At 48.0% G+C, this 25,052-nt stretch overlaps 3 protein-coding genes across 5 annotated transcripts in view; 1 reads left to right on the top strand and 2 right to left on the bottom strand.

Annotated features, from left to right (window-relative positions):
- LOC106893819 (proton-associated sugar transporter A-like) overlaps positions 1-22,988 on the bottom strand; it is a 32,208-nt gene extending 9,220 nt beyond the window's left edge. The window contains exons 1-11 of one of the 2 annotated variants that reach the window (XR_001413167.1): positions 22,898-22,988; positions 21,477-21,889; positions 20,368-20,460; positions 19,679-19,903; positions 17,894-18,633; positions 16,570-16,723; positions 14,356-14,532; positions 13,471-13,676; positions 8,895-9,002; positions 6,106-6,235; positions 1,481-1,696 (exon numbers count right to left, since the gene is read on the bottom strand). Coding sequence is in view for 1 of the 2 variants with exons in the window: in XM_014952048.1 (XP_014807534.1) it covers positions 13,124-13,405; positions 13,471-13,676; positions 14,356-14,532; positions 16,570-16,723; positions 17,894-18,633; positions 19,679-19,903; positions 20,368-20,460; positions 21,477-21,876 (2,277 nt within the window). In the remaining variant the exon portion in view is untranslated. Of the gene's footprint in view, positions 1-1,480; positions 1,697-6,105; positions 6,236-8,894; positions 9,003-10,046; positions 13,406-13,470; positions 13,677-14,355; positions 14,533-16,569; positions 16,724-17,893; positions 18,634-19,678; positions 19,904-20,367; positions 20,461-21,476; positions 21,890-22,897 lie in introns of those variants that run through there. The other variant, XM_014952048.1, reaches the window with a different exon arrangement.
- MRPS16 (mitochondrial ribosomal protein S16) lies at positions 3,248-6,966 on the top strand. Of its 2 annotated transcripts, XM_014952055.1 has the most exons (4): positions 3,248-3,307; positions 3,856-4,034; positions 5,507-5,588; positions 5,669-6,966. In XM_014952055.1, the coding sequence occupies exons 1-4, from the start codon at positions 3,295-3,297 to the stop codon at positions 5,797-5,799; spliced, it is 405 nt and encodes a 134-aa protein (XP_014807541.1). In that variant the 5' UTR covers positions 3,248-3,294; the 3' UTR covers positions 5,800-6,966. The 2 variants fall into 2 exon arrangements, with proteins under 2 accessions (XP_014807541.1, XP_014807540.1); XM_014952054.1 differs by lacking the exons at positions 3,248-3,307; positions 3,856-4,034 and adding an exon at positions 4,720-4,779 and having other exon boundaries at positions 5,328-5,588.
- A 917-nt stretch (positions 22,989-23,905) lies between the features above and the next one.
- The window catches only part of LOC106893806 (proton-associated sugar transporter A-like), a 35,016-nt gene continuing 33,869 nt past the window's right edge, over positions 23,906-25,052 (bottom strand). Inside the window, exon 6 of the mRNA XM_014952031.1 lies at positions 23,906-23,921. Coding sequence (XP_014807517.1) covers positions 23,906-23,921 — 16 coding nt within the window. The remainder of the gene's footprint in view (positions 23,922-25,052) is intronic.

The following is a 25,052-nucleotide window of genomic DNA, read 5'->3' as shown; positions in this document are numbered from 1 at the left end:
AAGAAATGGTTTGCGTTGTATTCCCTCGTCCTTTCCCATTTCAGCATCTCCCAAAGGCTTCTCTAAACTGGGAAGAGCCAGAAAAACCTTGCTCGTGTGAATTTTTGGCCTCCTGCAGGTACAAGTACCGTTTCTAATGCGGCTTCCAAGCACCCGGGGGAGGATGTTGAGGAGTTGATTGATGATCCAGGAGTTGATCAGATGCCACTAAGGAAACCAAGGCAGATTCTTTCAGATATCAGAGCTGAGTTACAGCCCTGGCCCTGATGAGCTACTGAGGTGACAGTTTGGGGTCAGAAACCCTAGATGTACGTGGGAATTTGGGGGGGAACCACCCTCGCAGACTGAGGAGCTGCCCTGCTGGGTGGGATGCTTGGGATGCTGGCCATCGCCAACCTGCGTCTGCAGTCACTTGGTATTTCCATGCCCCATCTCTTGGCAGCATTTTGGGTACTTTTAGGCAATGATTTAGAGTGATTCTCTGCCTGGGGTTTAGGTTTAACTATTTTTCAAAGGGTGCTGGGGCTTGAGTGATAGCAAAAATTGCTGAAAACCTGAAAATCCAGGCACAGGCTTCCTCTAGTATCCTAAAGTTCCCACTAATTGTTGCAATTCTTTCCTTGATTGGGGCATTTGCAGTTCTTCAATTTTCCTTAAAAGTATCTGGGGGAATCAGGGCACTGCCTGCTCTCCAGCAAGTACCTATACAAATTTTTACATGGTCCCTGGCATTTTCCAGGTGGAACCTCAATTTCTGCTCTTTTTAGTGCTTCCCCCACCGCCATAAACTGACCTCAGCAGTTTGACATAGATCAGTTTAAAAGTATCTGGGGGAATCAGGGCACTGCCTGCTCTCCAGCAAGTACCTATACAAATTTTTACATGGTCCCTGGCATTTTCCAGGTGGAACCTCAATTTCTGCTCTTTTTAGTGCTTCCCCCACCGCCATAAACTGACCTCAGCAGTTTGACATAGATCAGTTCCCCCCTTCACACCTGGGATTCCCAGACCCCTGTGGAGCCCTAGGGACCCCAATGGACTCCCCAGACCCCTATGGACCATCCCAGAGCTCTAGGGACTACTATGGACCCCCCCCCCCGCCCGCTCTCCAGCAAGTACCTATACAAATTTTTACATGGTCCCTGGCATTTTCCAGGTGGAACCTCAATTTCTGCTCTTTTTAGTGCTTCCCCCACCGCCATAAACTGACCTCAGCAGTTTGACATAGATCAGTTCCCCCCTTCACACCTGGGATTCCCAGACCCCTGTGGAGCCCTAGGGACCCCAATGGACTCCCCAGACCCCTATGGACCATCCCAGAGCTCTAGGGACTACTATGGCCCCCCCCCCCCAGACTCCTGTGGAGCCCTATTGACCCCCACGGACTCCCTCGTATGAACAAACAGAAGAAAAACACTCGACCCAAAAGAAGGTAACAGGCAGCTCTTAATTTATCCTAGACAAAAGTTTGTTCTCTTACCCCAAAGGAAGACGTTCCTAATTACCAAGGGCCTGATTCCAGCAGGAGGCACGCTCTGTTAACTGCAATTCCTCATCAGCTTTTCTACACTGGCAGCAAACTTGCCTTTTCTGTGAGTTGGACGTGGAGCATCTGTAGCGTCCCTGATCTCGCAAACGTTTCTCAGCAAGAATAATCAGCCTTCAGGACTTCCTTCCCGCCCCACAGAAGGTGACCCTGAGAAAAGAAGAGGTGAAAAACAACTGTTTGTCACACCCAGCCAATGGGACCAGCCGGGAGCCCCCCAGCTAACCTGAGGGACAGCCCTGCCTGTGCCCTGGACGGATGGACTGTGGCCCAGACGGATGATGGATGCTCCAGCCAACAGACTAATTGCAGCTCCTGCTCATTACTGCTGCTGGCAGTCTTGCCTCTGGCTAATGTACGCTCCTGGCCAGCTCCTGTTTGCCACAGCTCTGGCTAATCCGAGCCCCCACTCTGCACTGAAGCTCCAGTCCATTTCAGCTGCTTCTCCCTACAAGCTCCAGCTGTTTGCAACAGTTTGGGCTTTTGACCATCACAGCTGTATATAGTATAAATATCAAGTAGTTTGAATGACTATTTAATTAATAGCTATTCTAAAAAGTAAAAAAAAAAAAAGCTGGACACGAAGAGGGTGTGTGAGGTCTAAAAAAGTGCAAAGGCAGTGCAAATGCAGCCAGGAAGGCAAAGGGGTGTTTACTAACTCACAAACATAGTGAGTCCTAGAAGTGAGTCTGCTCCAGGACTCGGGGTCCTCAACACTCCCTCTGCCCCTGGGACACCTCGACAGTCATTCCCAGAGCTGGGCTTGTTGGTTCAGCAGGGAACAGACAGTCAGCTGGCTCCTGGAGCGATGGGTGGCTGGGCAGAGGTAGAGGCTGCCAAAAATGAGGAGTAGGGTGCATGGCACTGAGAGCAGAAGAGAAAAAAAGAAGCAACTGGCTGGACAGGAGCCTGAAACAAGAAAGGATAAGGAAGGGAATGGGACAGTGACAGAAAGAGAGGGACAGGAATCCCAACAGAGATGGAGAAAGAAGCAGCAGGGTGAGAGAAAAAGAGGCAGCAGGAAGACGGAGAGGTAACAGGGCAGAGATCAACAGAGAAGGAAGGGGAGCAGAATGGAGGATGTAGAAAAAACCTGGGAAGGCACTATGACAGAGAGGGAATAAGAAAGAATAGGGGCAGGGAGAGAAGGACAAAAATGAGATAAAGTACAAAGCAGAGAGGGAGGAATTAATAGAGACAGGAAACCAGAGAGATGGAAAACTAAAGAATAGCAATGGGCTACAAGACAGATAGGGAGGAAACAGAAAATAGCGGCAGGGAGCCAGACAGAGCAAGATGGTAAAAGAAAATAATAGCGATGGGTTAAAGGGCAGAGATGGAGACCCCCAAAAATAGTGACTGAGGGCCAGACAGAGAAAGATTGAGACTGGAAAAACCACGACAGCAGTGTGGAAAATTTTAAAAAGTAGGGATCGAGCGCCATGTAGAGGATGGAGAAAGGAAAAAAAAAATGACGGGCTGGAGGGTAGAAAGGGAAAAAAAATAAAAAATAGGGACTGGGAACCAGACAGACAGCGATGGAGAAAGAAAAAAAAAAAGTGATATCAGAGCGGGAAGAATTAAAGAATCGGGGCAGGGAGAGACGGAGAAAGACGTCCAAAAATGTACCGTTTCCACTGGCCAGCGGCGAGCCGGCGGGTGTGCAGAGAGCCAACCGGCGGAACGGCGCACCGCACCGCCCACCGCTCGTCATCGCGCCGCGCCGCAGCGAGGGCCTGGCCGCCGCCATGGTGCAGCTCGGTGAGTGCCCGCGGACCCGGGGACCGGACCGGCCTAGGCCCCTGACCGCCCCGAGGGGCCCGGCCCGGCCTAGGCCCTGACCGCCCCAGGCCCTCACCGCCCCGCGGGGCTCGGCCTAGCCCCTAGCCCGCGGGGCCCGGCCCGGCCTAGTCCCCTGACCGCCCCAGGCCCTGACCGCCCCGCATAGCCCGGCCCGGATCTAGCCCCCTGACCGCCCTGAGGGGCCGGGCCCGGCCCGGCCTAGGCCCTGACCGCCCCGCGGGGCCCTGCCCGGCCCGGCCTGGCCTAGGCCCTGACCGCCCCGCGGGGCCCTGCCCGGCCCGGCCTAGCCCCCTGACCGCCCCAGGCCTTGACCGCCCCGCGGAGCCCGGCCCGGCCTAAGGCCCAGACCGCCCGCGGGGCCCGGCCCGGCCTAGCCCCCTGACCACCCCGAGGGTCCCGGCGCGGCCTAGGCCCTGACCGTCCTGAGGGGCCCGGCGCGGCCTAACCCCCTGACCGCCCCTCGGGGCCCGGCCCAGCCCCCTGACCACCCCGCGCTCTCTCCGCAGGCCGCCACCTCCTGAAGGGCTACCGGGGCGGGCACGTCGTGATCCGCTTCGCCCTGGGAGGCTGCACCAACCGGCCTTTCTTCCGCATCGTGGCGGCGCACAGCCGGCGGGCTCGCGACGGAAAATACCTGGAGCAGCTGGGCTGCCTCGACCCGCTGCCCAACGCTCACGGCGAGCGGGTGGCGGGGCTCGAGAGGTAACAGGGCAGAGATCAACAGAGAAGGAAGGGGAGCAGAATGGAGGATGTAGAAAAAACCTGGGAAGGCACTATGACAGAGAGGGAATAAGAAAGAATAGGGGCAGGGAGAGAAGGACAAAAATGAGATAAAGTACAAAGCAGAGAGGGAGGAATTAATAGAGACAGGAAACCAGAGAGATGGAAAACTAAAGAATAGCAATGGGCTACAAGACAGATAGGGAGGAAACAGAAAATAGCGGCAGGGAGCCAGACAGAGCAAGATGGTAAAAGAAAATAATAGCGATGGGTTAAAGGGCAGAGATGGAGACCCCCAAAAATAGTGACTGAGGGCCAGACAGAGAAAGATTGAGACTGGAAAAACCACGACAGCAGTGTGGAAAATTTTAAAAAGTAGGGATCGAGCGCCATGTAGAGGATGGAGAAAGGAAAAAAAAAATGACGGGCTGGAGGGTAGAAAGGGAAAAAAAATAAAAAATAGGGACTGGGAACCAGACAGACAGCGATGGAGAAAGAAAAAAAAAAAGTGATATCAGAGCGGGAAGAATTAAAGAATCGGGGCAGGGAGAGACGGAGAAAGACGTCCAAAAATGTACCGTTTCCACTGGCCAGCGGCGAGCCGGCGGGTGTGCAGAGAGCCAACCGGCGGAACGGCGCACCGCACCGCCCACCGCTCGTCATCGCGCCGCGCCGCAGCGAGGGCCTGGCCGCCGCCATGGTGCAGCTCGGTGAGTGCCCGCGGACCCGGGGACCGGACCGGCCTAGGCCCCTGACCGCCCCGAGGGGCCCGGCCCGGCCTAGGCCCTGACCGCCCCAGGCCCTCACCGCCCCGCGGGGCTCGGCCTAGCCCCTAGCCCGCGGGGCCCGGCCCGGCCTAGTCCCCTGACCGCCCCAGGCCCTGACCGCCCCGCATAGCCCGGCCCGGATCTAGCCCCCTGACCGCCCTGAGGGGCCGGGCCCGGCCCGGCCTAGGCCCTGACCGCCCCGCGGGGCCCTGCCCGGCCCGGCCTGGCCTAGGCCCTGACCGCCCCGCGGGGCCCTGCCCGGCCCGGCCTAGCCCCCTGACCGCCCCAGGCCTTGACCGCCCCGCGGAGCCCGGCCCGGCCTAAGGCCCAGACCGCCCGCGGGGCCCGGCCCGGCCTAGCCCCCTGACCACCCCGAGGGTCCCGGCGCGGCCTAGGCCCTGACCGTCCTGAGGGGCCCGGCGCGGCCTAACCCCCTGACCGCCCCTCGGGGCCCGGCCCAGCCCCCTGACCACCCCGCGCTCTCTCCGCAGGCCGCCACCTCCTGAAGGGCTACCGGGGCGGGCACGTCGTGATCCGCTTCGCCCTGGGAGGCTGCACCAACCGGCCTTTCTTCCGCATCGTGGCGGCGCACAGCCGGCGGGCTCGCGACGGAAAATACCTGGAGCAGCTGGGCTGCCTCGACCCGCTGCCCAACGCTCACGGCGAGCGGGTGGCGGGGCTCAACCTGGAGCGGCTGCGGTACTGGCTGGGCTGCGGCGCGCAGCTCTCCCGCCCGGCGGAGAAGCTGCTGGGTAGGCGCGGGGCAGGGCCGGGGCGGTGCGGGGACGGGGTGCGGGGGGTTCTCGCCGCGGCTCACCGCCTCTTCCTGCAGGTCTGGCGGGGTTCCTGCCCCTCCACCCCATGACGGTGACCGGCGCCGAGAGGCTGCGGCGGCGGCGGCGGGTACAAGAGGCAGTCTCAGCTCCTGCAGAGGGCTCGGCCGGGCCCGGCGATGCGCCCTGAGGGAAGGGCCCCGGCGAGAAGCAGCCCCAGGCAGGACCCTGCCCTCCCTCCTCGGCACATCTGGCGGCATTAAAGTGTCATTTGCGCACCCTACGCTGTCCAGGCCCTGCTCTCTCCTGACTCCGCTCTGAAAAGTTTACTGTCGCTGCCGAATTTGGTGCAGCAAATCCAAACGGGGTTTTCCCACTATAATATAGGTACAGAACCACTCCGGGAGGCACTTACAGCCATTCCTAAAGGCACGTTATTAGCTCTATCACATTGCTTTCTGCAGCAATGCCATGACTACTGCCAGCTTCCACTCACCAAGCGTTTGGTCTCCTGGCTCCGATTCACTGTGTTGGGACAGTCCTGGCAGACAAATGCAAAGGAGACTGCATCTATTTGTGTAGACGGTGTTTCTGTTTTGTTTCTCCACAGAGGGTTCTGGGCCGTTCTGTTAATTTACAAGCAGAAGGGAAAGAATTAGTCTCGGGTAAAGAGGGAGTGGGGTTTGCATGAAACGAGATACGTCTTACTACTTCGTCACGTATTTGACCCTATCCCAAGAAGCAAGAAACCCACTGAAATCTCTCTCCTACCTCAGTGACACCTCTTGCTTTTTGGGGTTTCCTTTGGCGCAATTCTCACAACACGATTCTACGAAGGTCGGGCAAAGACCCATGTTGAGTTTTGCATCTCATCAAGGCTGTAACTGACCCAATAGAGGAACAGCAGAAAACACTCTAAGAAAAGGTTTGGCTTGCTCTTATAAAAAATTCACAGTACTGAGAATGAGTGGTTTTATTACTGCTTATGGATGAAAGAGTAAATGATTAAAAAACTATTCTTGGAAGTAGATGAGGCTGTGAAAGGTGATATTGCTTTTCTCATACCTTCCCCTTCTATGTATTTAATGCGTTTGGAGTCACATTTTACATAAAATGATGACTGTACTCTGGTACAGGGTTTCTAGAAGTTCCTCTGTAGCTTACTCTAGATTTTACTGCTTCAGAGGTAAAGGTTTGCATCTGCACAGTTCTTCCTATTGTAATCTAAAGGTACCACACAGCGAGCTTTCTGCTTCAAACAGAGGAAGGTAGCTCTGTAAGGTTTCTTTTGAGCCAGTTTTGTGGAGACCTGGCTCTTTTCCTATGAAGTTATTAAATAAAGGATCCCACAATCATACACAAGGCAGTAAAATAGTGCTTTCATGCCCTTTTGAATACTGACGGCTATGGGGGTGCTCTGTAATGCAACAGGGTGAGTGTGAGTTTTGCATCTCATCAAGGCTGTAACTGACCCAATAGAGGAACAGCAGAAAACACTCTAAGAAAAGGTTTGGCTTGCTCTTATAAAAAATTCACAGTACTGAGAATGAGTGGTTTTATTACTGCTTATGGATGAAAGAGTAAATGATTAAAAAACTATTCTTGGAAGTAGATGAGGCTGTGAAAGGTGATATTGCTTTTCTCATACCTTCCCCTTCTATGTATTTAATGCGTTTGGAGTCACATTTTACATAAAATGATGACTGTACTCTGGTACAGGGTTTCTAGAAGTTCCTCTGTAGCTTACTCTAGATTTTACTGCTTCAGAGGTAAAGGTTTGCATCTGCACAGTTCTTCCTATTGTAATCTAAAGGTACCACACAGCGAGCTTTCTGCTTCAAACAGAGGAAGGTAGCTCTGTAAGGTTTCTTTTGAGCCAGTTTTGTGGAGACCTGGCTCTTTTCCTATGAAGTTATTAAATAAAGGATCCCACAATCATACACAAGGCAGTAAAATAGTGCTTTCATGTCCTTTTGAATACTGACGGCTATGGGGGTGCTCTGTAATGCAACAGGGTGAACCATGAGCATCAGCCACTGCTGTTGCAAGGCACAGTAATTGCTAACACCAGGTGAAAGAAGGGGGTACTAAGAGGAGAGTTTGGCGGTACTGCTTTCCGCGGTGGCTCCTCGGTGTGTCCCTTCTCCTGCCTGTTGTCTCCTGTCCCCTGCTAAGGCATCTGCTACACCAAGAAACAACATGCAACTGATGGGAGGGGACTTAGAGAAAAGCCTGTTTCTCCTCACCTAACTCCATCGTCTGTGCAAGCAGTGGCTCTGTTTCTTCTTGGGGACCAAAAGAATGACTTTGTCAGCATTCCTAAATTGTTGCATGTGGATCAGAAGAATAGTTTGTGCAATGATGTGCACCCTCTAGACCACAGTAAACCCAGCCTCCCCCCAGAAGCAGGGTGATGCAGAGTACCACGCACCAGTATGGGACAGCCCGAGCTTTTTAAAAATACTAATTCAAAAAAGGCATACCAAGCTTCTAAAGCGTAATTCAGATAGCTGCTACAATACCACGCACCAGTATGGGACAGCCCGAGCTTTTTAAAAATACTAATTCAAAAAAGGCATACCAAGCTTCTAAAGCGTAATTTAGATAGCTATGATGCTGTCAGTGGGTGAAAGCTGTGAACAAACTACAATGAGCACTTCTAGTATCTTGCAAATGGTAAGATGTGCAGTGCCAGAAAAAGGGTATTGCTGTAGCCTCCCAGAGTTTGGTAGAGAAAACCTGCAGCTGTTAGCTACAAGTGCTGAATGCCATTTAGGCTTTGGGCTGAACCTGCCTTTTAAAAGATTAGTTGATACCTTTCTTTGGAGCCACGGTGACCTGTTGCTTAAGGAGTCCATACATAGTAACGTATCGTACACAAATGTAGGTTCAAGGATGTATGTTGCTATAGACACCGCACCAAATACTGTCTCTAGAGCTAGGGCAAGAGGAAGAATTTTCCTTTTTTGGTAGGAGGAAGCTATTAAACTTACTCAGCTCTATTGTCACTTTCCCCTCTTCCCCCAGGTGTGTGGGCTTAAAAAAATACTTGCATACAAGGAGTGTGCGTAAGCCAGAAGCAGAGCAGAGTATTATCAGGCTGACACACAGCAAAAGCTAGGCTCGAAGAAAGCTGCAGATGAAGCTTGAACCTCTAGCTTAGTAATTCTTTGTAGCATTTGATAGCAATATTGTTAAACTCATTGTTTTAGTAGTTCTCATAAGCAATATTGTTAAACTCATTGTTTTAGTAGCTCTCGTAAGGTTGGTTAGCACTGTACTCACACAACCCAAAATCTTCATTTCTGTTCTGATGTTGCAGTTTCCTCTGCTGGCTGTTCCGTTGGCTATGGAAGTTTGTTATCCTTTGTTTGAGAAAGCTATCGCTGGATCCTAGAAAAAGCAAAAACAGACAAAAAAGCTTACATACAGCTTATATACATGGCAAATACTGCATCAATCCTATTGCAGACTGTTTGTCAGACTGCTACTCTGTATGTATTTCACATTTGAATTCTCATCTGATTAATATTACTCATTGCCCGCTTTCTTCCTGCTCCTGGAATACTTCCATTTTCCATACACCTGGCAAGCTGATGAAGCACTCTCCTCTTCATTTACTGTTAACTATTAGCACTATTTGGGTATTGAACTATGCTGTTGTCTTTCAGATCTAAAGTAAAACTCCTTGGCTACCGCTGGGGGTGGGGACATTAGGCAACAAGCTGCATACACCAAAAATTCACATTATTCCACGCATTTACCATTTTTGCACAGGACACATGAGAGCGAGCGAGCGTGCTGGCAAGGCTTTTAACATGAAGAACTCCTTGGACAGTGTACAACACTGACTTCCCAGAACCTTCAAACCTGTTAGGAGACAACATGGATGGCAATACCAAGGAAACTAAGGATTCTAGTAAAAGACCTCTAATCAGTCTAAGCCTGAAATTTGCCACCCTAAAGGCCAGCCCACTTTAAATAGCACCTTCCTCTCCACTGACCCTGCTACAGAAGCAGCAGCCTGGGGCAGAGGAACAGCAATGGAAAGTTGCAGTAATTTCCTTAGTGAACATCAACAAAAACCTTCTCGGCAGAAAAGCTAGGCAAAATGAATCATTATGTCTTAACAACTGGAGGTATAGAAAATGTAAGTTTAGATAGATAAAATGGATGCTGGAGCATTTCAGCTCCAGTAGTCCTAGAATTTTCAAGATGTTTATTGTACTTAATGCAATCCACTGGGTGTTGTTACAGTAACAGCATCTAAAAGTCTCTCACTAAGGCTGTATTCCAGTCTGAGGGAGGAAGAATATACATTAAAAAAGCCACCTTTTACCTGAAGAGAAATCCTTTTTTTAATAAAATAAAGTGTATGTCCTATAGAGTACAAGATGCTTAATTACTTGTTAGTAAAAAATAAATTGTCTGGACAACTCTTTTCAAATAGTTCCCAAAGTAGTTGTTCTTTTTTTATATATAAAGTCATGCACATTTATTTGATTTGATTCCTGAAAAGGCTTATTTTCTTCATTCAAAGATACAGTGGAAGTTCCAAAACCATTAGGTTTTCTTTTTTGAGATACAGCAGAGGTTGAATGAACTGCAAACACACACTGGAATGGCTACAGCTGGCTTAATTACAAACATGACACAACTGATTAGATGCTTTTCTCCATCCCTTTCCCCATTTTCCCTACTTCTGTACATGTGCTATAAACACATTTATGAACATCCACAAATAACTGCCATCAAGCAACCTTTAATGGTAAGGACTTAGTCAAAATTAACCTTTAGGCACCGCTGAAGAGATTAAACCACAGCACGGCATAAAATCACTTTTCTGCCTAAACTCATGCATCTTACTTCTAAACAGCAGCTCGCAGATTTAGACTGAATATTTGAAGCATTTGGATTCCAAAAGGTAAACATCACTTTCCAGCTCACAGTTCAACAGTGACCACATACAGTAATTTCTGTAAAACGTAAAATGTATGACAAAGGAAGAGAATAAGCAAGTAAGAAATGCCTCTTTTTTAAGTTATATCTATGGATTTGGTGCAACTTCCAACTGCATGGATTTTTTCCAGACACCACCAGTACTGCTCAAAGCCCCATATTAACATACCTTGACGCTGACTTAAGAGTACTATGTATGTAAACACTACATAAATACATATGGAAAATAAAGTCCATATCCCATAAAATAGAAAATGTAATATATACTCTATTAGGTAATGCATAGGGGCATAGCAATAGTTTTAAAACTATATAAATGCATTTAATAATATTATTTACAAATGGAACCAGAGACAGAGATTACCATCAAATACATTTGATTTCATCAATTCTATGAATCTTTTGAAGATCCTCACTTACAGCAAAATGATCTGCAATTCCAGATACCTAGAAAAAGAAAGTGCTCCTGATCTGTTTAGTGCAATGATGCTGGCTACAAAACTTAAGAGGAGAAAACATTCTAAGAACTAGTACTGCATTAGCTAGTGGGACAAAAAAACAAACAAACAAACACATTTTTGAGTTTAAAAGTCTGGTAAGATAAGGAAGAGAAATTAAGGTTACACAGCGGACGAACAAGAAAAGAAAACTTCTCGAAAGTCAAGTCTTCAGATTCTCAGAAATCAGAAGCACCAAAGGTTCTCATGCTATTTTTGTTCCAGCTTCATCCTGAACATTCTTGGAGACAGCTGTGCCATAATCAAGGAAATGGCATGTCACAGACATTCCTGCAGATACAACACTACATAAGCCCAAACAAAGAAAAGAAAGATTAATAGACTTATCAATCTGAGAGTCTTTTACCTCTGAGTGTTTGACTTTATAACTTCAGTAGTGCTCCTCCATTTAAGTAAATACTGAGTATCACAAAACTTGCTTCTCAAGTAAAAAAAAAATAAATACTCAGGAATAGGCAATAAAAATGAAATGTTCTTACAAGAACCTCTCACAACAAGGTGTGCATTGTGCTTTCAGCACTGGAGTACAGTAAGCCACAACAGCTAAAGATTACACAAGTTATTTCATCTTGGCATCGCAGATCAAGCATCAGAATAAACTCAGGTGGACATTCAAGTACAACTCACTTAAAAGGAGTGACCGTCCAGAGAAAACCCTTTTTCTGGACCTAAAGACCAGGTGAGCAAAAGCAACCTCTACAGGGATGCAATGCACAACACAAGTAAACATCAAAATGCCCATCAGCTTTGGTAAACCTTGGCTGCCAACCCAAATACAGAGGCAGAGTGACAGGAATCCTAGAAATAGTTGTAACTTTATTTCCATTTTCATCTTTGCTCTCAAGACTTAAAAGGCTCCTGGGCTTAACTGGAACTTTTATGAGATCTCACACATTCACCACCTTCCAAAATCAGATCAATCAAGAATTCTCACAAATAATGACAAAGCCCTTTTACTAGTTTCAATGAGATACGGAAGATGCAGCTCTAGCTGACAAGTACTTAATCACTGATCCTCATGCAGATTTTAAAATGTCACAAGGTACAACTGTATGAAAAACAAGGATGATGTGCTGCAGGCTTTCACACAAATGATTCTTCTTAAATTTTCAACTCGAGAGTAAGCTTCTACCCAAGAAAGTTGATACAAAAAGACACTTCTCCCCAAAGCTGCGTTACAGCCAACTGCCCATCTTCCTGCTAAGTCATCACAAGCCCTTGTAGTCTTAGTTAAAAGTCTAATGTGGAAGGAAATATGCACATATTGGCAACCATCACCGTGGACCACAGCCAGAACCTACAGAGGAGGGGCTGGGAGCTGGGTCACTGCGGTTTCACCCCACGGCAGCTCCTTGGGACAGTTCTGCTGGTGGGAGCTCTGAATGCCCAGGAGCCTGGCCATGGCACTTGACAGAGTACTTGTGCCCCCCGAGCGAGACCAGTTGCTCTCAGCCTTTCCACAGTTTTGAAACGTGCCCTCCAGAACCAGGCCTGCCACGGGCAGAGGCTGTGACCTGCAGGTTGGCCTCATCACTGCCCGAGGCCTCACGAGAGTCACCACATCCTTCAGCAACAGAGGACCAGGCTGCTCTGCATGGCTGAGAGATGGCACCTTCTGCCCATGGAGCAGTGGCAGCGCTGCAGCAGCATCTGCAGCCCTGCAGCTTGCTGTCACCCTGCCCAGGCACCAGACTTCCAGGTCCCCTGGAATCACCACTTGTTCCCCTGGGAGTGATGGCACCACGGGGCAGCTGAAGGGAATGGCCCCACGCTGACATCACCTCTTCCTGTCGTTGTGGCCCCGAGGCACCGATGGGCTTTTGCCACCTTGGGGGAAGGATGAGCGGTGCCAGCTGCCACTGACTTGCTCCTCACCCTCCCGTGGGCAGGGGAAAGCTCAACAAAGCCAGCGTAGACATTCTTGCCATTTGCCGTGCCCGCTGCTGCTGTCCTGGAGGCGCAGGAGCCCACCACTCTGTGATGGGGAGGCCGAAGGCGATGCAATGAGGCAGTGGAGGCTGTGGTGGCTTCTCCCAGTTATTCGTTCCGGGCACGAGGCAAGAGCGGGCGCTGCTCCTCAGTGGGTGGCAGCTCCTCGCTGGGCGGCGACTCGTAGGTGACGCAAAGGGAGGAGAAGAGACAGCCCAGGAAGGACACCAGGCTGGCGAAGTACATGGCACCGCTGGCGCTGCCCACAGCTGCCGTCAGCGGCCCCATGGCCAGGGCCACGAGGATCTGAGCCAAGAAGTACTGGCAGCTCAGCAGGGAGATGTCAACGCCCATCCCGCGCCGCGTGCCCTCCGCCTGCGAGCCTACAAACTGCGGGGGACACAGCGTAAGGGGAGGTGGGGGAGCCCCTCTGCCCTCCCCGGCCCAGGGCTCACCTCCTGGCTCTGGTAGTAGTCGCAGAGCAGAGAGTATGGCAGCGTGCAGAGCGTGGCGAAAAGGATGCCGTAGGTAGCGCAGAGTGACAGCACCACGTAGATGTTTCTGGAGAGCGTGGCCAGCCCCGTGCCCAACCCGAAGGCCAAATATGCCACAAAGTACAGCGTCCGTGTGCTGAACCGCTCCTCCAGCTTCTCCAGCAGGGCTGCAAGACAATGGCATGGCATTCGGGGGTGAACCACAGCCCTCCCTGCTGCTGGTCAGTCACCAGACCCAAGGGATGCACCCTCAGGCCCCACAGCCCAGCTGTTGGGCAGCCACATCTCAGCAGCCACCATCAAGACCTTTGAGTAACAGATCACTCACAAACAAGAGCCAAGGACCCCTTCCAAACCCCACTGCCGCAATGCAGCCTTGGTGCCCTACCTGTGTGGAGACCATGGCAGTGTCCCCTGTCCCAGGAGGGGGAAATGGGAACTGTTTGGGGGTGAGGGGGCAACACATGACACACGACAAGGTGCCAGGGTGGTGCGTGACACCAGGCGCTCTGTCAGGGGCACGCTGGCACCAGGTGTGTTGCACCAGAACTCTTCCTCTTGTGGCTGTGTGTCCTTCTGAATTCAACATACATAGAAAATGCCACTTGTGAAAGGAACTGCATACTAAGAGAGATGTGTTTTCACCAGACTGCTGACCTCATCTGCTGTCAGAGCAGGCCAAGCTAACTAGCAGAGATAATGCAGTGAAAAAGAACACTCTGCTTCAGAACTCGTGCCACGTGGCAGGCTACGTGCAACACAAGTGTTAGACTCATTGCAGAAACACTGCTCAAGGAGCGGGAGCACCTTTCTCACAGCAGAGGCCAGGATGGCTGTACTAAGTACCTGAGTAGAAAGCAGCACTGAATGCATAGATGCACATTCCCCAGCAGCCCATGGTGACCCCAGCGTTGTACTTCTGATACTCATCTGAGTTGTGAGGTGCTTTCGGATTCCCTTGAAACACTACTTCTCCCATGAAGTCGGTATAGAAGAGTAACATCCCCTCGAACGAGAGCCATCCTGAAAGAAGCCAGAAGTAACCTATTAGAATTGGAGAGTGTCTGTTTCCCCTTGTAAGCTTACATGGGTGCTGTGAGCTGTATTACCAATGGCAACTGAAGACAGGCTATGCAACGAGAGTATCACGTCACGTTCAGCCACGTTTATCTGCGACTGCTGTTCCCCATGCATTATGGTACAACGTTTGTCAAAGACCAAGACATCCTCTGAATTCCTAAGCAGAATCCTAGAGGCCACAGAATACTGGTTTAGCAAGACAGAAAAACGGATTACAGTAGTCTGAGCTGCCCTCTGGTTTTGACAGGGCAAAACACTCCGTTTCAGAGTTGCTCATCACACAGTCCTTTAAAGTTGCTGTTGTCCTCCCACAAAGAACTGGAAGAAACGCTTCTTACGTCATGACTGCAGTCTCCTGAGCATCTCTGACACAGAATACTGGTTTAGCAAGACAGAAAAACAGATTACAGCAGTCTGAGCTGCCTTCTGGTTTTGACAGGGCACAACACTCGGTTTCAGAGTTGCTCATCACACAGTCCTTTAAAGTTGCTGTTGTCCTCCCACAAAGAACTGGAAGAAACGCTTCTTACGTCATGACTGCAGTCTCCTGAGCATCTCTGACACAGTTAAAAACTCCTACTCCTACAAACTGGCTTCATGGCCATTGATGCAGGCAATCTCTTCTTTTCTTTCACAGCCAATGAGGGTTAACTACCTGTTACCTTCTGTCCAATTTTGTGTAAACTGGATTGCTTGCAAAACAATCCCTTCACTCACATACTGTAACAGCAAAGGTAACAGTGAGTGGTTACAGCTGCTCCTGCAGCATTGTGTTTGTGTCCCCTCACAGCCTGTTCTGGGACCCCTACACCCATGCTGTCAAAGGGAGGGAAGCAAAAGCTGGTCACACAGTTAAAAACTCCTACTCCTACAAACTGGCTTCATGGCCATTGATGCAGGCAATCTCTTCTTTTCTTTCACAGCCAATGAGGGTTAACTACCTGTTACCTTCTGTCCAATTTTGTGTAAACTGGATTGCTTGCAAAACAATCCCTTCACTCACATACTGTAACAGCAAAGGTAACAGTGAGTGGTTACAGCTGCTCCTGCAGCATTGTGTTTGTGTCCCCTCACAGCCTGTTCTGGGACCCCTACACCCATGCTGTCAAAGGGAGGGAAGCAAAAGCTGGTCTCAGGTGTAAGCAGGGAAATACAAATAATTTCGTTTCTCACCCCAGTAATGCAAGTTTTCTCAGGTGTAAGCAGGGAAATACAAATAATCTCGTCTCTCACCTCAGTAATGAAAGTTTCAGAGCGTTAAAAAAAAAAAAAAGGGATCGAGGGTTTCAAGTTCTCCATTCAGCAGTGTTTCTCATCCCAGTGTAAATATTCCATTTAACAGATGTGCTGATTTAGGCCATTGTTATTCCTTTCCTAGGAACGTAGGCTTTACTATTTTATTGTTGTTGTTTTGTGGTGGTTTTTTCTTTTCTTTCTCAGTGGTCTAAGAAACTAAATACCAGAAAGTACCTTATAGAATCATAGAATGGTTTGGGTTGGAAGGGACCTCAAAGATCATCGAGTTCCAACCCCCCTGCCATGGGCAGGGACACCTCCCACTAGAGCAGGTTGCTCAAGGCCACATCCAGCCTGGCCTTGAACCCCTCCAGGGATGGGGCAGCCACAGCTTCTCTGGGCAACCTGTTCCAGTGTCTCACCACCCTCATAGTAAAAAATTTCTTCCTGAGATCTAATCTGAATCTTTTTTCTCCCAATTTAAACCCATTTCCCCTTGTCCTATCATTACCCTTCCTGGCAAAGAGTCCCTCCCCAGCTCTTCTATAGGCTCCCTTCAGATATTGAAAGGCCGCTATAAGGCCTCCCCGGAGCCTCCTCTTCTCCAGGCTTGTTGGTGAGAGTATATAGAACAAATCATATCCTCTCTAGTTAGCAGCCATTGCAACAATAGATAATTATTTAAAAGCATTCACAGGAGGTAAGCTACGTCACGGTGAAAGCAAGATGGCACTTTCTGAATACCTAGGAAGTGGTTGATGCAGAGGTTACGAAGAGCCTTGGGCATCCGACAGATGGTGGAACAAAGAAGCTTCACAGACAGTGGTTGCTCTGAGGTCTCCCCCGATCCATTCAGCTCGCTCTCATACTTAACACCATTCAGCAAGATATTAGCAACCTGCATCAGAAGAACTCCCAGGTGAAACAACACAGTAAGACAAACCCAAACATCCTTTAAGCAAACCTATGCAATATTACACACCTCTCTGATCAGCTGAAAGTTAAGCTCTGTTGCTGGACTGTGTTGAATTGGAGATTAAGAACAGTGTATTTAGCTAGACTGTTAAATTCAGCCTTGGAACAAGTGTTAAATGACAGCATTGTGCTGCAGCTTTCAGTATACTTGAAACAGTACTCCTCATTTCCCTAGGGTATTTGGCAACCACATCCAGATGCTAGCGTAGGGAAGGCACAAATTCCATTGCATTCAACAGGAGCTGTACCCACATTCAGGTGAATTTGGTTCCTGAAGTTCTAGAGACATCAAGTAAGAAGAGGCTGGTTTTAATTAAAACACATTCTCATTGCTTGCTAAGCTTGATGCTCGATCTCTGTGTGCACAGTATGTAATAACCTTGCCCTAACGAAGTCTATTCTCATAAACTGAGTCAAAATACAGCAACAAACAAACAAACAAACCAAAACAAACAAACAAAACCCCCACACACACCTCCCCCCAAAAAAACCAAACCAAAAAAAAACAGAGGACAGTTTACCTCATCTTGGATCATAAAAAAATTGGCCAGCATACAGAGGTCTCAGACATTCCAAGTTATCACCAACAGTGGGAGATGAGGTCAGAGTCTTATCCCTGTGTAAGGGAAACCTCACCTCCCTGATGGAACCAGATGTAATGACTGCCATAAGGAGAAGCTCATGGGAGAATCCTATCCCTGGCCCTATCTTGCAGGTAATTCTGTGGAAAGGGAAGATACAGGCTCAATAAAAATGTGTCTTTTTCTGCTCTCATGTGGTAGCTCCCTGGGTGGTGAAATATGGCTAAAAATACCAACCTAACTTTCACACGTGGCCCAGTGAGAGTGGAACGATCCCATTTCTGCCATCTTAACAAAGGCAGCTGGCAGACTGCCAGTCATCATTCACATCCTACCCACTATTTTACCAATAAGGTCACAGCAGGTATGCTGTTCCCTTAATGACTTTTATAAGCAAACTGTCACGAGCAGTCTTTAATCATGAATTTGTGCGCTACACGTTTAAAACTATATGAAGAGATTAAATGAACGCTCAGGTTTACGTGGTCGTATCATTGATTTTCTGCCCTTACCTGTTGGCTGAAGGTTACGTTTCTTCTTCTGCTATTTTCTGGACATTGTCCTGTTACGATATCTGGAATGGCCAAGGTCTGAGGTCTTTTCAGGATCCCTGACGACCGTGGCTTTATCGCATCCAGTGAGCCCACCCTCAGCGTCTCGCCGTCAGGCCCCGGTGTTACGCTGCTCTCCCCTTGCTCCAGAACTCCATTTTCTCCTTGGTAACAGCCGCCAGGAGCCCGAGGAAAGCTGACACTGACAGGCTGCCTGGGCAAGCTAGCTGGAAGTGCTAAGTAACTACTGTGCCCACCTGTAAAACAGTCTATAAGCACGCTGTCAATATTTGAAGTCCCAAATGATGAGGCAAACTCATTAATTCCCGTCAAGGAATTGTCTCTGCTGACAAAACTGCCATATTTGGGTGTAAGTGGGCTGAGGGGAGAAACGGGACTTGTAAAACTTGCATATAAGTGAGCTGAGTTATGAGAAGCTAAGTTTTCGTTTACACCCTCCTCAAAGAAGAAAGGTGGCGAAGGAGGGAGAGGAAGACTCGGACTCTTCATCACTTTTTTCTTCCTGCTAAAGGACCTTAAGGGTCTTTCTGGAATGCTAATCAGAGTCAGCACAGTAGTGATAGTCAGTATTACTGAGGTGAAGACATAGATGACGCGAAGTTGCCCTCCCACAGCTTTTCCAAAACTGGTTCTATCCCAGTGTATTCCTCCAACAACATAACCAAAGCCACCTCCAAGACCTGGTGGAAAAACAGAGCCGAGATTACCTTCCCTAGCCAATCCTGGAAATCAGTAACAGCACAGCACCATTTCTCTAATGATTTGTGAGTAGAATCTGACACGTTACTTCTGTTTTACTATTCAACCCTTTTCAATTGAAATGTAGTAATAAACAGAGTTATCCATGCCACAAGGACAGTCTGGATGTACAAAAATGGTACAGAAAGAGGGAGAAGGTCAGTACTGTGAAAGTGATGATACAAGTAACTAAACATGGTAGTTCTTTCTTTGTAAAGAACAAACCACTCTACCTTCAGCTATTTCAGCCCATAAAACAAAAGTGTCCCCCAGCCTTGTGGCAAAGCTCTGCAATCAGTCAGATAACACTGTTTTCCTGGTAGTAAATGAAAATCCATTTTCCCCACTTACTTAGAGTAACGCAGATATAATTGTGACCAAGACAAACTGAATTGCTTCAGAAGTGTAGCAAGCTCATCACTAACGTGTCAACAACATACAAAACTGCCACTGCATTACTACTGATGAACACTGAAGTTCTGAAGGCACCAGATACATCTCTTGCTCTGTTCACATGGTAAAAGCCTTACGACACTATTCTTTCTTTCTTACAAACACATTCAAGTGCATGAAACAGACAGAAAACTAGACTATAGCATACAGCGATTGAAGATGACAGCAATGAGAGACCACAGCACCCAGGATGCATGTCCCCTCCAACAGAGTAACTAAAAAAAGGCATTTTCCACACCTGCAGGAAGTCAAACCTCCTCCTTTGAGGGATAATTTTGTTTCAATGGGCATTATAAATGATGCGAGGGACCTTCAGGTGAACAACCCAGGACTGTATCTTGTTTTACTTTTGCTAGCTACAAAAGCCTTTTACAGTAAGCAGAAGTGTGTTTACAAATTTAATTAGTGCAGCCTCTCCAGGTATTTGCTTAATATGCTTATACAGGAAAAGACTAGTGATTTGCACTCTGCTTTCTCACAGCAGGACTTGTTTATTTAGGGTTTATGTCACCAAGAAGCACCAAGAAAGCATACCTGCTAACAAAGCGTGGATGTTGAGGCCCCTGTCTTGGTCCACTGGGCTGCACACATCCATCATGTAGGCATGACTGGGATTGTCTGCTGAATCTGCACTGAAGTCCATGAGGACAACACCACAGACTGTAAGAATGATCCCCCATTTGTGGTTATTTGCAGTGTCAGACAAGGCACTCCCTATGTCTTTGCCATTCAGCATAAGCGAGAGCCCAAGCAACGCTCCTGGGAATAAAACAAAACAAAATCAATCAATTGACTGCTACAAGCAAAAAATGTGCATTGCTCCATACTCTAAAAGTGTTATGCTGCTTGCACAGCCTTGTGGCAAGTACTACTGCTCTTGTTCAGATTGTCACAGTCTGGGGAATGAGCATGGCTTATAGGATATACATAACCCTTTTCCACCGTTCAAGCGTACAAACGTCTGGAGTTGGTTTTGGCCAAAGAAAAACATTCTTGACCCCAAAACATCATCTCTTCAGACTCTGACAAGAGATGCTTTTATGTGTGGATCACAGGCTGCCAAAGCATCACCTCAGTGCCACTCACTACCTTCTTCAGAACCACAGTACCCAACACTTCAGAGATATTTTGTTCGGCCTAGTGCCACGGGGGATGCTGCAGATGAGAGATGCTCAATGTTTCTACTTTGTAAGTGCTACACCCGTTGTTTCTAAAAGACACACCTATTGCTAAGACCAGAATGAAAGGTCTTCTCCTCCCGAATCTTGATGTGCATCTGTCACTCCAGGCTCCCAGTAAAGGCTGTAACAAGAACCCTAGGAAAGAGGAACCGTCAGTTAGTAGCGTTTTTTTACAAGCCAGTTTCGTGGTAGAGTCAAAATAGGTACTTTAAAAGGCAGTTAAAGGCAGCACACCATGGCATAGTGATATCCCCAGCTAGTACTAGTCACCCAAGTGCACACACATCCTGGCATTTCTCAGGTTGGGGACTGAATAACGTCATGTGCCACCGCTCACTGCCATGGCAGTTCACTCTGCATCATCAATACAGCAGCATTTGACATCAGGTGAAGAATAAGACTACAACAGTTTTATGTTCTAAAGGACTCCATTCTAAAGGAATTCCTTTAGATGTCAAATTCTGCTGTTTAGCATATTCATTTACTCCATCTTCGATGGGAGAGCCCCAAGCAAACATGCAAGTTGGAAAGGTGCCTCTATTACTGTGGGCCAGCCTATGAGTAGGGGCCTATCTACTCTCTTCTCAAGTGCATCCCACAAGTAGAAGAACAGGCAGAACAAAGTTGCCAAGTGGCAATAGCCCATCCTATGATTCTTCCCACAATAGTAGATACGATCCGGGCCCTGGCTCCGTGCTAAGGCAAGTAATCCAATGCCCATAACAGCAGCAGTCAATGGTCTTTCATCGTTGGAACACCTCATTAAACAGGAGAAGACAATCTCACTCTACTTTTTTCACATACCCTTGGGAACTGTCTCTGGGCACTTTTTTCATAGGGACACAACGGATATCCTGATCATCTTTTGCTAGTTTTTAAATATAGGAACAGACTAACCAAAGCTTACCCTCATGCAAGATGTAAGAGTTTGGTTAAAAGAACAGACCCTTTTGATCACACTGGGCTCGTGTCAAGCAAGACACAGCAAGAATTATTCTATGTTTGGTTGTCTAAAATTATGGTTAGTGCTTCTTAATCTCAAGACCACACAGAACATGCTTGTTAACAGCTGAGGTAAAGAAAATGAAAATATGAAATACCTGTGTAATGGAAAAAAACAAGAGGAAAGAAATAGTGTAAAGAAAAGTTACCTAATATAGGGCTGATGAACCACACCATTCCATACAGTTGGTCTGGAAGCCCCATCTGAAGCAGCACAGGGGTAACATAGGCTGTTTCCATGGCATAGCTGAACTCAAGCCCAAAGAGAATGCACCCATTAAACAGGAGTTCTAGGAAAGACCTCTGAGGCTGGAGATCCCCAAAATCAATCAAATCAATAGGACATGGAGTATTTGGCGGTGGCGGTGGCGAAGGGCGGATGTGTTTTCTCCTTTTTGGATGTCTCTTGAAGTTGTTGGCCCGATGACTTATGTGCCGTGTGACTGATCCAGAATAGCCTGGAATTTGTGACCTCCAGATTTCCTGAGAAGCCACGCTTGGCAAAAGTGCAGCATCGTTGACAGGGGTTGTTGCAGATGGTGGAATCATCACGGGTAGGCGTCTAGAATAACAATAGCTCAGAATAAAATGATTGAGTAAGAAAAACTTTGCTTTGTTTCACTGAAGTGCAAGCCATTTCTCAACAATTCACGTACTGAGGGCAGCCTCTGTATTAGTTACAACCTTTTCTCTCCATCTCTTGACACAAAACATACATATTTTATGGGCATGTCTCCTCCATCTTTGCACAAATGAGACACCAGAGGTCCCACCTTGGTTACCTAGGCATTGCCTACCATCATCAGGGATTAAGGCTGAAATATTTAAAACAGTTAGCAGGCAGACACGTCATACTTCCCAGGAGTTCCCATAACAGCAATGGGTCTACATTTATCTGCAATTCACTTCAGCTAAATTAAGATGAATCACTACATCAATCAATAAAACAAAGCTGTAGGGGCTTTTAGGGGCTGCAGATCCAAAACCCTGCTGGCAATGTGAAATCACCTTTCAGTACCGATCCTCCCATTCCTGCTGCCGGTGCTCAGGCCAAGGGTTAAAAGCAAAACTTTTTACAATTTCAGTACCGATCCTCCCATTCCTGCTGCCTGTGCTCAGGCCAAGGGTTAATGCAAAACTTTTTACACAATGAATGAGTTTATTTTCCTTCCTATTTCCATTCCTGAATTCAACAGAGACACTCTGTCACAAGGACAGGGTCTGATCCCCTACTTCTTGCTGGTTCTATTCCCATAAGACTACCAGAGCTCCCAAAGAATGGGTTTTGGAAGTTCAGACTACACAAACTGAACACTTCCTTCCTATTTCCATTCCTGAATTCAACAGAGACACTCTGTCACAAGGACAGGGTCTGATCCCCTACTTCTTGCTGGTTCTATTCCCATAAGACTACCAGAGCTCCCAAAGAATGGGTTTTGGAAGTTCAGACTACACAAACTGAACACTTAGATGAGATCAGCTGACAACAAATATACTCGGAACTAGAAATTGATATAATTTTTCAGCGCAGGAATTGATGCTTCAAACTAATTGCTGAGAAGATACATACCCCACAAGCCACCCTCGGCACTGCTACTCTTCTCTCAGAAATTAATGGCATTCAAGAGCTGAACAGCCTCCTCGGGTCTCATCAGAATCACCTAATGGCATTCAAGAGCTGAACAGCCTCCTCAGGTCTCATCAGAATCACTCCTCTAGCCAAAGCGCGTATGCTGTGGTAGGTAAAACAGCCGAATGGGTTCCAAAATAGCATCTCAGAATAGATGCCGACAGATCTGCTGAATTAACGAACCGCATGCAATTTCTTGTCTCTTGTTGCCAGAAATGGAAACAGCTCATAAGTGAAGTCTGACCTTTCTTTATGCTTTCTTGCCCACAGACCCAAGGCTGCTGCTGCTGCACAAGCATGGCTCCACATCACCCCACACCTCTTCGGGAAAACCCTCACAGCTGCACACTATCTCTTTTTGGTGTTTTTTTTACAGTTTCCACAGGGAAAAGACTCCCAGTTGTTCTGTTACTTTGGCTGTACAGAACTCCCACAAATCTCCTGTTTTCTGCTACTTTCTCCAGTGCATTTCATGCACCTGTCTTCCTGTAGCCCTTAGTCTATGCAACGTCATTCTTTGCTGCGTATCCCCAACTATTACCAAAAGCAGAACTCTGTAAACCCCTGTTTACCATCACACTGACACAATGGCTGTTAAGCATGGTGGGATGATGGGGTCCCTACACAGACCAGCTCCACAAAAGCATCCAAAGAGAGACGTTTCACAATGCAAAACTGAAATGCCAAGCACCTCACAGAAGACTGCAACTGGGGTAACTCGACTGTATTTGGGGCCTGAGGGGGAGAAGGAAGGGTGGGAGAGAGAAGATGCTGACTGAAACAGTGCTAACAGTGTACCACAGATTTCCTCTGGACTGCTTCTCTTCAGACCAAGATACATATCATGTAAGAAAGAACAACAAACAATTCATAATTTTAGTTGCATGCCTTAACAACCCACCTCTCACAAGGCACCAAAAGCAAGCTGCATTTTGTTGAGAAAGCTCATTAGACACAAAGTCCCCTAGATGGACCAACAGAAGGAAAAGCATATGGAGACTTCATGAAGGTGCCCACACCAGTGTTTCCCTTGACACTCTTTTCACAAATTACTGAAAAGTTCTTGTGACCCGTGTCTTTCCTAAGTAGAGTACTTACTTCGCAGGAGTACCTTTATCAGCCTTCAAGTCAAAGTAATTCCCTCACAATGAGAATTTATTAAAAATTAGGAGAGAGATGCCAGGAAAAAAAGACATGACAAAAACCAGACAGACGCTTTCACGACCCTTTTGCAGAAACGTGACAATACAGCTCTGCTAGCTCTCTCCTTCACCACCAACATACCTTGCCATTTGCACCCAGGGTGTTGATTTCACTGAATTTTTAGAGTTGGAAGGGACCATAGAGATCATCCAGTCCAACCCCCCTGCTGAAGCAGGATTGCCCAGAGCTTGTCAGAGCATGTTACTCAGGAGCATCCAGGTGGGGCTTGAAGATCTCCAAGGAAGGGGACTCCACACCCTCCCTGGGCAGCCTGTTCCAGGGCTCTGCCACCCTCACTGTGAAGAAGTTTTTTCTCATATTTGAGTGGAACCTCTTCTGTTCCAACTTGTGCCCATTGCCCCTCGTCCTCTCACTGGGAACCACTGGGATTTCTCTATGTTCATCTATTAGTTTCACTCCATGCCAGATCCTCCTTTATCTGCCTGCTCTGTACTGTGCATTGTGAAGAAGTAGCATTGCAAGTGACAAAAGGAAAGAACCCCTCTGCGTGGCTCAAAAATACACATGGTGATCTGCAATTACTTGGAACGAAATGCTATTATTGCCCAGGGAGGGTGTGGAGTCCCCTTCTCTGGAGATTTTCAAGCCCCACCTGGATGCTCCTGAGTAACATGCTCTGACAAGCTCTGGGCAATCCTGCTTCAGCAGGGGGGTTGGACTGGATGATCTCTATGGTCCCTTCCAACTCTAAAAACTCAGCAAAATTCAGTGAAATTCAGTGAAATAGCGTGTCACTGGGCCGGCTAAAAATCAGCCTAATGCTGTGAGCTGAGCCCATATTCCTCACTGCCAATTTTCCTCAACTTCACCAGAGAATATAAATAACCCTGCCCTCAGGTGAATCTACCTGGTGACCACAACAGCTCCAAAG

This window comes from Calidris pugnax, unplaced genomic scaffold, assembly GCF_001431845.1.
Source record: "Calidris pugnax isolate Ruff unplaced genomic scaffold, ASM143184v1 scaffold161, whole genome shotgun sequence".
Taxonomy (NCBI): domain Eukaryota; kingdom Metazoa; phylum Chordata; class Aves; order Charadriiformes; family Scolopacidae; genus Calidris; species Calidris pugnax.
The sequence above is the reverse complement of the archived record's forward strand: the minus strand, read 5'-3'. Positions and strand labels throughout refer to the sequence as shown.